The sequence below is a fragment of the Haemorhous mexicanus genome, chromosome Z (genome assembly GCF_027477595.1).
Source record: "Haemorhous mexicanus isolate bHaeMex1 chromosome Z, bHaeMex1.pri, whole genome shotgun sequence".
Lineage (NCBI taxonomy): Eukaryota > Metazoa > Chordata > Aves > Passeriformes > Fringillidae > Haemorhous > Haemorhous mexicanus.
Window position 1 is genome coordinate 105,280 of NC_082381.1, and position 12,340 is coordinate 117,619.

The following is a 12,340-nucleotide window of genomic DNA, read 5'->3' on the forward strand; positions in this document are numbered from 1 at the left end:
TCTTTCTTTCTTTCTTTCTTTCTTTCTTTCTTTTTTTTTTTTAGTGCGCTACTCATTTTATTTCTTCATCAAACTCCACCCTCTCCTTAAAGTCTTCATACAAATCTTGATTTATAGCGTCTTTACTGGTTCTTCTCATTTTAGCAGCATCAGCAGCCTGCATCTGGCACGGGGTCCCCACTATTTCCAAATGCTTTGCTTTTTTTTTTTTCTCCTCTTTTCCAAAAGTCTGTGGTTTTCCTTGCGTTCAGATTCATTCTCGTGTATGGGGGGTCTCCTGCCCTCTTTTCTCCTTGAAACATGTTCTCTCGGTTTAAAATTTATCCTGTGACTGTCGTTAAAGATGGTCTAAAGACGTCACATCAGCGAAATAGTTGATTCTGCGGAGCAGGGATTTTAAAACTGTATTTTATATGCCACAAGAAAAGGAATTGAATTAGGCTGCTCCAGATCTGAAAGAGCTCGCAAATATGATGGCTTTATTGATAGCTGCAGGGGCTGTTGGTAGGTACCTGGGAGAGGGGAGGCAAGCAAATTTTAAAAAAAAGGAAAGAGGAGAAAAAACAAACAGAAAAGTGAGAATTGTGCACGCAGTTAAATGAAAAATACCTGCCAAGTTTGCAAGTAGATTGAAGAGGGAGAAGTAGGCTGGAGGGCAGCAGAACAGAGGTCCGGCCCGGGTGGCGAGGAGGGCTCGTTGGGGAAGAAAAGAGAAAGTTGAGAAAAATGTGGCACTCCGGAAACATGAGTGATTGCATGTGCGGGTGTGTGCCAGCAAGCGTGTGCAGTTGTGCGGGGTGTCTGTGTGTGCAGGGTACAAGCCTGAGTAGCCGTATCTTCCCCTTAAGTTACATTTGTTTACATGGCAAGCGGCTGCAAACGCTGGCTCTGATGGAGTAAAACACATGCACACACACTAAAAAAAAAAAAAAAAAAAAAAAAAAAAAAGCAACCAAAAAAAACCCCAACTTTGGTCAGCTTTCGGGACTCGAGGCATGCTTACGCTCTGTGTGGAGATGGTTAATGGATCCAGTGTTTTTGCAGTTGCAAGCTTGTGCATTCACTGTGCCTGCTGACTGCAGGCTTTTGCAGTGGCAACAGCTCACCAAAGATATTAATTACACCGTCCCCTTTTTTTTCCACGAATGTTTGGCTATTGTAAGTTCGGACATTTTATTTTATTTTTCCCTTTCCCTTGATAATATTTAACCTTTCTCTTCCTTTTAGCAGGGAAAACTTTGCTGGGCGGGGGAGGGGGGGACTCGATGGAAAGCTGGTTCTGTGTAATAAAGTTAGCAGTGGGGAGCTGGAATGCTGCGACCTGTTCCAGCTTGAAGGGTAACGACGAGGTATTTTTGAAGAATATGGGTGCATTTGGTTTTATGAATTATTTAATTTAATATTTTATTCTAAAGAGCTATACATCAGTTTACTTGTAAATTTCAGTAGTACCAGGGCAATAGGCTGGGATTCACAACAGAGCTTGGCTATATTTTTTACAGTTGGCTGTGATTTTTAACTCTACTTTCTTACCACCCGGAGGACTTCTTTGATTTTCTCTCTCTCTCTCTCTCTTTTTTTTTTTTTTTTTTTTTTTTTTTTTACGTGCGGGGCTTTCTTTTGTTACGAGAGGGGAGGGGGGAAGAGGGGGTTGTGTGCGGATTTGTCTTGTTTGCCTTGGCTTTTTTTTTTTTTCCCCTTTCTTTTTAATCTGTTTATTTTGTGAAGCCTGTCTGCATTGTGGTCGGGGGTGGGGGGAGTGGAACGCGCTTGGCTGCCGCTGGGCTGAGGCTGCCTGAGCAGGGGTCGGGGCCGGGGCCGATGCAGGGGCAGGGTGGGGGGCTCAGTGCAGGTCGGCGGCAGCTGCCCGACTTCGCATGCCTCTGTCTGTCCGTGCCTGTGCGTGTGCCGGGGGCGAGGCTGTGGCGGGGAGGGGAAGAAGCCCGGCATTGTCTCCGGCTGGTTGGCAGCGCCACCGGGGCGATGCCTGAGAGCCTCCTGGATGCACATTTCCTCTCCTTTTCTCCTTCTTTTTGTCAGCGGTTCAGCGAGGAAGAATGCCGCCCACCCAACCCAACCCCGGCCAGTACGCCCTGACCAACGGCGACCCTCTGAACGGGCACTGCTATCTCTCGGGATACATCTCCCTCCTGCTGCGGGCCGAGCCCTACCCCACCTCCCGCTACGGCAGCCAGTGCATGCAGCCCAACAACATCATGGGCATCGAGAACATCTGCGAGCTGGCCGCGCGTCTGCTCTTCAGCGCCGTCGAGTGGGCCCGCAATATTCCCTTCTTCCCCGACCTGCAGATCACCGACCAGGTGGCCTTGCTGCGGCTCACCTGGAGCGAGCTCTTCGTCCTCAATGCTGCCCAGTGCTCCATGCCCCTCCATGTGGCCCCGCTCCTGGCCGCCGCCGGCCTCCACGCCTCCCCCATGTCGGCAGACCGTGTTGTCGCCTTCATGGACCACATCCGCATCTTCCAGGAACAGGTGGAGAAGCTGAAGGCGCTGCATGTCGATTCGGCTGAATACAGCTGCCTGAAAGCCATCGTCCTCTTCACCTCAGGTGAGGGGACGGGTTGGGGATGTGAGATGTCTGGAAAAAAAAAAAAAAAGGCAAAAAAATCCCCAAACCACATGCAGGAAAATAAGGAAAAAAATTTAAATAGAATTATTTTTAAAAGAAAGAGGCTATAGGTCGAGGAAGCATTGCACCTGATGGGGATACACTCCGATCCAGGGATCATCCTCATTGCCACTGATACTGGCTCTTTAACACACAGCCCCTCCAAAAAAATAATACTAAAAACCAAGATCAAATTAAGTGTAGGCGGTGGAAACATGCATGTTAACAATTTTTCCCTGTGATAGATGGTTTGAATTAACTAGCAGGAAAGTTGTATTAGCATTGCCTTTGAAGTGCTCTGGTCATAACCTATAAGAATATAATACGTATACTATTATTGTAACCTGCAAGGGAGAATTTATAAACATCAAAGGGGAACTATGTGAAGGAAATATAGGAAATGGAAACAAGGCAAGATAAGAGTCTGGGCAGTGTAGTTTTTAAATTATTCTAATTATCATCACTATATGACTAATTGCCACCTTTCCTGCTTGTTTTTTTTTTTTGTTTGTTTGTTTGTTTTTTGGGGTTTTTTTTATTTTTATATCCCCTCTCCCCATCCCTTAGCTCCTCTCTTGTACAAGCTTGTCCCCTCTTTCCCTCCTTTCCCGATTAGCAATAACCAGACAGTTCTGATAAATGTGACTTAAAACCAGGCCAAGGCAAAATTAAAAGCATTCCTGAACAAAGATGGCAAATCGTTCAAAGGCCTTGTTTAACACTGAGCAGTTTATAATCCATCAATATTTGCTGCCTTTCAAGCACGAAAGATAGTATTTACATTGTATTAAAATGTCTCCTAAATTTGCACTATATTATACTGTAGCAAATGTAGTATTAATATCGATTTGAACATCAGATAATTTATTTAGACAGGAGTATCTAATTTGTATGCAGGGTGGTCAGACACATGTACTGTGACTGCCCCCTTTTACTTCCAGTGCAAATGCAGTCTTGCAGCATTGGAGAGAATATTTCTTTGCAAAGGATAATGTGCAAATCTTAAAACAAATGGAAGATTTACTGAATAGCCAACTCGACATTTTAATGTATTTTATCATAATAAGTCTTCTTGATGGAAACATGTTTTTCAAGAGTGACAAAGAGACCTGCCTGCATTTATCAGGGTGATTTAACTCCACAGCCTGTCTGCAGACTCCCAGACTTTCCTTTCCCATTCGTTTCAGGAAGCTCATCAATACACACAGATAGTCAAGGAGAATCTTTTTTTTTTCCCCCAGACCCAACTTTGAGAGATTCTTCCCAAGCAGAGCTGGGAAAATGCCTGGCCTGTGCCTCAGCCCTTCCACATGTCAAAGGCCCTATGAAGGAAGTTGCCACTGATAAGAACATGGCTGAGGCAATATTTTATTTTTTCTTCTTTTTCTTCTCTCCCTATTCCCTCCAATCTTTCCCCTTTACTTCTGAAACAATTGACCTTGGCTAGAAAAAGGGTAAGTGGCTTTAGAGAAGCCCTTCGTTTACATATAATAAAACCAAATGTAATAATATTTGTGAGGGGAGAAGCCCCTTCCCACAGCAGAGTCGATAATGAAGGAAGGGAACAAAATATTATTTCAGAGCAGGATCACACAGGGCATTTTAGAAAATGGAAATACTGCTGTCAGGAGTGATCTACTATTCCTTACCCCATCCACACATTTCCACTTTTCACTAAACTTGTTTTCATTGCATATTCAGAGGGGAATTAACAAGAAGCCTTTCTCAAAGTCATCCAACTTTTAAACAAAATCTAAGCGACAGAAAAGACATTTTTAGGCATATTGTCCAAAGTCCATTACTAAGGACTAAGTATCTAAAACTGGCATGGATTTTTCCTGTTGTGGTTTCTACATTTGGGATCCAGAGAGCAAGTATTTTTTCTGTAAAATTCTGGACACCATCCAAAAGCAGTGTAGTAACCCAAAACCAGCTCCTTTCTTTCCTCCTTTACCCTTCTCTTGCATATCCTCCTCCTTGCCCTCACTCCTTCTCCCCACTGCCAAAATTTAGCGTTATTAATTCCTGCATCTACCTTTTCATCGTCATAAATAAATGCTTCTGGGAACAGAGAGAGACAGATAACATAAATCAAATAAATCTATTTGCAGTGCAATAAGAACTTTTGATTTCTAGTTAGAGGCCAGCTGATTACGTCTATATTTTCTGAACACTAAACTCTTCTTAACATGTAACATGAAATACATTGCCGCCACTACAGAGAGGAAGGCTGGAGTGAGTTGAACAGTAATGGTTATTTATTTACATCATTTCTTTTCCATAGACTGCAAGAAGAAATATAGAGCTTTCCCTTTTTGACACACTGCCATATAAAAAAGCAAGGCACACACAGGATTTTCGCATTAGCCCACTTTCTGAGATGGAATAATAATTTACCTTCAGTAAACATGGGCTGCATTATTTTTCCCATGGATTTCACTTCTCTGGGCTGCATAATCTAATCGAGTGGTGGATCCCTTAATTATTACTATTTTTAATCTCATTCTGAAGGGAGAATTGAGCCTTCCTACCACCATTTTAGGCTGTGAAATAAAACCGAAGTGAAGGCATATGCCAGACCATTTAAAATATTTTAAGCCAAACAGATACTATCAGCATGAGAAAATTCTGAGTTTTTGGAGGTCTAAGGCAAAACCCGTGGCAATTTTTCAAACACGCATCAGGCTGATGCCTTTTTAGAGAGCAAGTTCCCCATTCACATTGTCCAGTGACCTGCAGTTCTAGGTGCACTTATTGTAAATGTCTGATAAATATTTTACTAACCTTAAGGGTATGACATATGGGACATAAAGAAAAAAGCTCTGCCAGGGTGTCAGTAAGACTCTTTCATATTGCATTGTTTGGAAGTTGAATAGGATCCTAATGCATAATGGGCAGATAATGCATGTAAAATAGCAAGATATATGTAAATATGGAATCTGATTTGTGGCAATCAACATATGAACAGGTCTGTGGTTTTGATATGTATTGCAAACAAGAACAGGCCCCAGCTTTTGATAGATATATATGTTGCAACCTGGTGCTTTAGATGTTGCAAAATATCATTGCATTAAAGGTAAAGTATGGATTAGCAGAGCAGCCTGGCTCAGATAATTGTGTGTCTGAGGGATGCCAAGTCCGTAGCTCAGGTCAAAGGTTCTCCTTCTCGGAAGTTCCTAAATTATGGCTTGTTTTATTTGTATTTTTGCTTGAGGCCATAGCATTGTAGATGAAGGTGTTCAGAAATCTTTGTAAAGCCAGTTCTTGGTAAGGAAAGACTTAAGGTTCAAAAATGCCTGTGCAACAGATTTTATTTTATTTTATTTTATTTTATTTTATTTTATTTTATTTTATTTTATTTTATTTTATTTTATTTTATTTTATTTTATTTTATTTTATTTTATTTTATTTTATTTTATTTTATTTTATTTTATTTTATTTTATTTTACTTTCAGCTTTGAATACTTGGTTGATTTGTTGTGTCTTTCCAGGGTCACAACTCTTCATCCACATTTTTATAATGTCTTTTTGGGGGCCATTAACAAATTCATATATGGATCCATACATTAGTAAAATCTGGCTTTGATCTGTTAACCTGCACTGCTAGCTGACTGCCTTGCTCTGATCTTCGTGGCTGGAGGCATTTTTGTTTTTTTTTTTTTACTTGGATTTTTTGGTTAGGTTTTTCGGTTATTGTTTTGGTTTGGTGTTTTTAGTTTTTAGTATCTATTCTGAATCTTCGAAACCATGTGGATGGTTTCAACCATCTGGGCATACCCACCACTTTTCCATGACTGTAATTTCCTGAGCAAGTCCTTCTACAAGCAGCTGGTGCACAATTATCCTCTGGTTTGGGTTATGTGCTCTCTGAGATAGGATATGTGCCTGTAAGTGTCTCTATATGTGTGAAAATGCAGAGACGCATCCATACCTCTCTGCTTGCAGCTACATAAACAGAATAACGTGTATAATACAATATGCGGATGTAAAGGGCTTCTGCTCTCAGATTAGTGCATGTTTGCTCAGGTCATGTAGTTCTGCAAGTGCAAGGTGTATGTTTCTGATAGTTTGGGTGCCAGAAGGACCTATAAGGAAGGAGTCTCTCTGGTTTCATTTAGGCAAGGCTTAGCTGCTGCAGCTCTCCCCAGCCTTGTGTCTGAGAGCTACAGACGCCTGCTGAGCACAAGCTGGGACTAACCTAGCCCTTTGCTGCCAGATTTATCACACAGCCCGCAAAGACGTCGCAAATTTGCGATCCCTGGCAGCGAGGCAGGAGCAGAGGAGACTCCCCTGCCCTACGGCATCCCCCAGCCGGCTCCCTGCCAGTGGCTGCAGGACCCAGTCGCTGCCTCTCTGTGATGTGCAGCCATGTAACAAACTCCTTGTGTCTCACTCTGCTTTTGTGCAATTCTGCTTATTATTATGGTTATTATTATGGTTATTGTTATTGTTATTGTTGTTATTATTATTATTATTATTATTATTGTTATTATTATTATTATCATTATTTTCCCCAATACCTTATTTGTCTTCCTCTCGGCGTTATTTAAGGGGGCTGGTCCAGGTTTCTACCTGGAGTGATGGGCTCCCTGGAGCAGAAACCACGCTCCACAGTGCGGAGTGTCGGTGGGGGGGATGTGAAAAGGAAGTGTGGGGTTTTGTGTGTGTGTGTGATTGGGACGAGCCGGGTGTTGGCAGCCCACCGCATCCTCGGTGAAAATACCCACGGTGGCGACAAGGCACAGCGAGGTCGCGTTATTTATTTGGCAGTGGTGCGGGGGATGGGATGGGGTGGCGTGGGGTGGGATGGGATGGAATGGGATGGAAGAGGATGGGATGGGATGGGATGAGATGGGATGGGATGGGATGGGATGGCATGAGACAGGATGGGATGTGGTGGGATGGTATGGGGGGGTGCGCCTTTGTGCTGCCCCCATCCTCGCGGAGTTTCCCTGTGTGGTTCCCAGCCACTAACCATCTCCCCCCCGCTTCCTCCTCCTGCTCCTCCACCTCCTTCCTCCGCTCTCCTTCCGCCTGCCGCCGTTCTGCGGCTGCCTCCGCGGGTGCGGTGCGGTGGGCAGACGCCTGCGGCCTATCGGATGCTGCGCACATCGAGAGCCTCCAGGAGAAATCGCAGTGCGCGCTAGAGGAGTACGTGCGGAGCCAGTACCCCAACCAGCCGAGCCGCTTCGGGAAGCTGCTGTTGCGGCTGCCCTCCCTGCGCACCGTCTCCTCCTCCGTCATCGAGCAGCTCTTCTTCGTCCGCTTGGTAGGTAAAACCCCCATCGAAACCCTCATCAGGGATATGCTACTGTCGGGGAGCAGCTTCAACTGGCCTTACATGTCCATCCAGTGCTCCTAGAGCCCATCCCGCATCCCCGGCAGAGAAGCGGCGGAGAGGCGGAGCGGGGAACGCTCGCACCGAGGGGCAGTCGGGGTGCGGGGGGGGCCCTGGAGGTGGACACTGAACAAAAGAAAGGGCGAGTGGGAGCAGAGATGTGGCCGTGGAGGGGAGAAGGACGGACTTGTCGTCCGTGGAGGTTGTGATGTTTCGCCTTTTTTTTTGGCCTTTTTTTTGTTTTGTTTTGTTTTCTTTTTTTTCGGAGCAGAGGAAAAAAAGAAATAAATAATATTAATAAAAGAGACAAAAAAAATTGAGTATTGAGGGGATATTAATCAAACCTGAAGGGGATACTGGATCTTCCAGGATTTATTGTGGACTGTTGTTGATATACGCTGTACAGTAAACCAACAAAACAAAAAAGCATTGAAACTGAACTGAACCTTGTGTAGAATAAAAACAAAAACGCCCAAAACTAAGCAAAGAACAACAAAATTTTCATGCGCAAACACTTACCATGAACATTGTTATTCCTTTTGTAATATATTAGTCTTTATTTTCAATTTTGGTAAAAGTTAAAACATCATATGTGCATAAAGAAAAAAAAAAGGAGAATTAGGGGAAAATAACATTTTCCAAATAATTATAAAAGAATTGTCCTGTGTCTATGTATCTATATCTGTTTTGTATTTTTTTCTGGTTCCAAACCAGGTTTCCTGTGATTCTATACTAATAATTTTTGATATAACCCTTTGCTTCTTATAATGAGTGCGATATATGTTGTCAAAGCTGTTCTTCAAGAATTAAAATTGAAGTGAGAATTTTAAAAAAATAAAAGAATTTAGCAAAAAACCCCACAACTTATCACCCCACAACCCATGAGTCTTGTTGCTTGAAACATGCCAACAACTCACCAAAAAAAATTTAAAAAGGAAAAAAAAGGAAAAAACCCCATAAACAATGGCAACAAAAATTTCCTTACATTTTTAACTCCTTTACTGGTGCTAAAAAGGAAAACTTAAAAAACACTTGGGAGGGGTAACCAAGTTGTGCAAACTACGGGATGCTCCAAAATGGACTAGACTGTATAAGCTTAGGGCTGAACTGTCAAGGCCTAGGAAAAGGGAGCAGGAGTTGCAGTGTGGTGCCTTATGTGACCTTGCCTCACAGAGACTGCACCACAAACTCTCTACCAAGGCTGATGGGCCTATCAGGCTGGCCTGCCCCTTTTTGAAACACCTTTTCCCATCACCTGGATTTTCTGCTGAGTTCACACCTTGCTTTTTACTCTCAGACACCGTGGACAAGGATTGAAGTCACTACATGCCATCATCTCTACCTGTGCAGCAGGAGGCACACTCTAGCCATGGGTCCTGCTTGTCCCAGGCATGATGGCTTTCCATTTCTGGGGGCTTGGCCGGGGTTGACTTTTTTTGGTTTTATCTTCTTTTCCACTCCAAGGGCTCGCAGACCCCAACATGTGCTCCAGTGTGCATGCCTTGTGCTTACTGTCAGCCAGAACAGATCTCTTGATGTTTTTTCCAAATCTAGTTGCTGTGTGTGGAGGGTATTCCCACTCCATTAATATAGAAATCCAGCTGGATGCTTGCTCATTGGGTGGTGAGCTAGTGCATTTCATGTATGCTTACGTGCTATGGCCATGCAAAAAATACAGGCTGTGACATCCCACACCATGGCCCACCCACTGCCAGGGCCTGAGCTCTGTGCCAAAAACTCCTTTTCATTTCAGCTTGTCTTTTTTTCCCCAGAAAATTAAAAATCGTTTTTGTAATGGAGCTCCTTTGAAGGTAAAGGCTTCTAGCTGGTGGTGCAGATCTCTGTAACAGCTTTCAGTGCATTAATGTTTTATAGGATCTGAGACAGAGCTGTAAGAACACATACTACCAAGGGAGCTCTTTCTTAATGTATTAATAAAGCTGGATCTTTAAAAATAACACTGTCCCCCTCACACAGACACCTCCCATGCCCTCCAAACAAGTCTAGATAAGGTAGACTTTTCAGTTTGTGAAGACATGGGCAGTGTTTTCCCTTTAATTTCTCTTTAATTTTTTTTCCATACTCTCCTCTTTCTCCTTCCCTCTCTCTCTCAATCTCTCCCCTCCTTTTTTTTTTCATTCTTTATTTCTTTTTTTCCCCTTTTTTTCTTTCTTTAACAAGATTCTTCAATTCAACTCACTTCGGGTTTTTAATATTCTAGACGCAGCAGATCTGAGGTGAGAGCAGCTCTGTACAGTAGACAGTTATAGTTGGATAATCAAGATTACGGGCAGATCCTTTATGGGGGTATCACCCCATTCAGGCTGGAGAAACGGCCTGTATTCATAGGTGCTGGGAATGGGAGGACTTGGATAATTCCAGACCTGAGCACACAAGAGCAGGGATTTGGGAGTTAGACAGACAGACATCCATCCTCCCTTTTGTCACTCATTTGGACACTGCCTGAGTGAGAGCTTTGTTCCTGCCCCTTCGCCGGGGCCTTCCCTGGAAAAAGGGAGTCCAGCAGTCCCTCCGAGCTCTCAACAGGGAGTGAGAGGGAATGCTCAGACATGGGAGGTGCTGAAAGAAGAATTTTCAGCACTGCTTTATGGCGGGATGGGTGATTTGGGACCCAGAAGAATTAGCAGTTAAAAACAAAAACAAAAGAAAAACAACAGCAACAACAAGAAGACAAGAAACCAAACCAGAACACAAAAAACCCAAACCCATCAAAACAAACAAACAAACACAAAAAAATAATAACAAAAACCAAACCAACAAAACAAAGAATCAGCCCCCTCTACCTAAAAACAAACAAAACAAACGGGGATATCAAAAGAGAAAAACAAGTCTTGGTTTCTTCCAATGAGATGTAAATAAATTCATTACAGTGTTATCCCACTGATGAAAACAGATAAACTTTTTCGTAGATATTTTTCAATTAATTTTCATATTTATGAATAATAATAACCCACCGATTGCCAAGAAACTTGCAGGTGTAGAGGAGGTGTACGAGATGCACTTATTTCCATGTATGTGCCTAGAAAGAAGTGTTTCAATCCCTTATTAAACTTTGCTTATAAGACGGTATTGTGTTTTGAAGCGTTAACTACCCAGCCTGGGTTGTATCAGTGGATGTTTTCCTTTGTCACGCTGCAGCTTCTCGGGCATTCATATGGCAGCTAAAAGTACTGTATCATCGCGTCATCGCGTGCTATCTGCTGGGAAAAAAGAAATAATATGTGAATGTGGAGACGGGCTGGGATCCCTCAGCAAGTTTCTGCCGACTTACTCGTAATCTACAATATACTGCTTTAAAACTAGCCCCATCTACATTTCTTCTGCCGTGTTGTTGCCGGGGGCCTGGGCGCTGTCCCCGGAGGCTCCTCGGCTCCCCAAGCTCTTCAGGAGGCGGGGTCGGCAGGGAGTTCCCTCGCATCCCTGCATCCTGCCGCGCCGGGCTCCGCGGCCCCTCCATGCTCACCAACAGCTGCGGCAGCGCTTCAAAGGCTGGGGTGGGGTTGGAGGGGAGGAAGCTGGGGGTCGGTGGAATTTGGGAGAGGAGCGACCCTCCCACCCAGCCCCACGCAGGGGACCTGCTCGGGGCACGGCAGTTACAAAGCCCTCTTTCCCACTCCTCTTAGCACCTAACTAGGCTAACTAGCTTGCCTCCTCCCACCGCCCAATTAAGCCTTTTCTATACATTTAATCGAATAAATATTTGGAAATGCTGCAAAGTGGTAGGTTGAACCCGAGCTGAGGAGGAGGGGGGCTTGCCGGCGGTGGCAGGGGCAGCGCCGAGGCGAGGGTCGTTTGTGTGTGCGCGCCTGTGTGCGTGCGTACCTCCTCCGCTGTCCGTGAACGCCACGGGCTGCGGCTTCCTCTTTCCTGGGATTTCTCGACACGCCCTTGCCCCCGGTAGGCACCTTTTGGGTGGCTCGGCTTCCATCCACCTCCTTCATCAGCAGGAGGAGGGTGATAAGCCCGCCGTAAAGGTGGGGGTAAAGGATAACCCCCACTTAACCCGTATCCTTCGAAATAAAGTGGAACTGGGGAGGGAGCGTGGGTATGGGACTCCATCACGAGTGACCGGTATCATCGCCACCAATAAAGTCGACGGATCAACATGCAGAAGGCTTTTTTCCTGCTGAGGTAAATGAAGGGTCTTGCACGAAAATCTGGCTCGGGGTCACTGCAAGTGTCAGCAGAAGCAATACAAGAAAAGGTGGATTCTGCGTGGGTTCACTCGCAGGAGACTGGTTGGTTATCTACACAAAGACAGAAATGTCTTTTATCTGACAGAAAGGGCTGAATAGGACCTCCGGTTTTACTGGTTTTTTGTTGCGGTTTTTTTCGCTTTGGGTTTTTTGGGGG

The 12,340-nt window shown here is 44.3% G+C and overlaps 1 protein-coding gene across 2 annotated transcripts in view; it reads left to right on the forward strand.

Annotated features, from left to right (window-relative positions):
* NR2F1 (nuclear receptor subfamily 2 group F member 1) overlaps positions 1–11,231 on the forward strand; it is a 12,949-nt gene extending 1,718 nt beyond the window's left edge. The window contains exons 2-4 of one of the 2 annotated variants that reach the window (XM_059836459.1): positions 2,041–2,568; positions 7,710–7,897; positions 7,982–11,231. In XM_059836459.1, the coding sequence (XP_059692442.1) occupies positions 2,041–2,568; positions 7,710–7,897; positions 7,982–7,990 (725 nt within the window). In that variant the 3' untranslated portion in view covers positions 7,991–11,231. Of the gene's footprint in view, positions 1–2,040; positions 2,569–7,709 lie in introns of both variants that reach the window. The other variant, XM_059836458.1, reaches the window with a different exon arrangement.
* Positions 11,232–12,340: the final 1,109 nt, after the last annotated feature.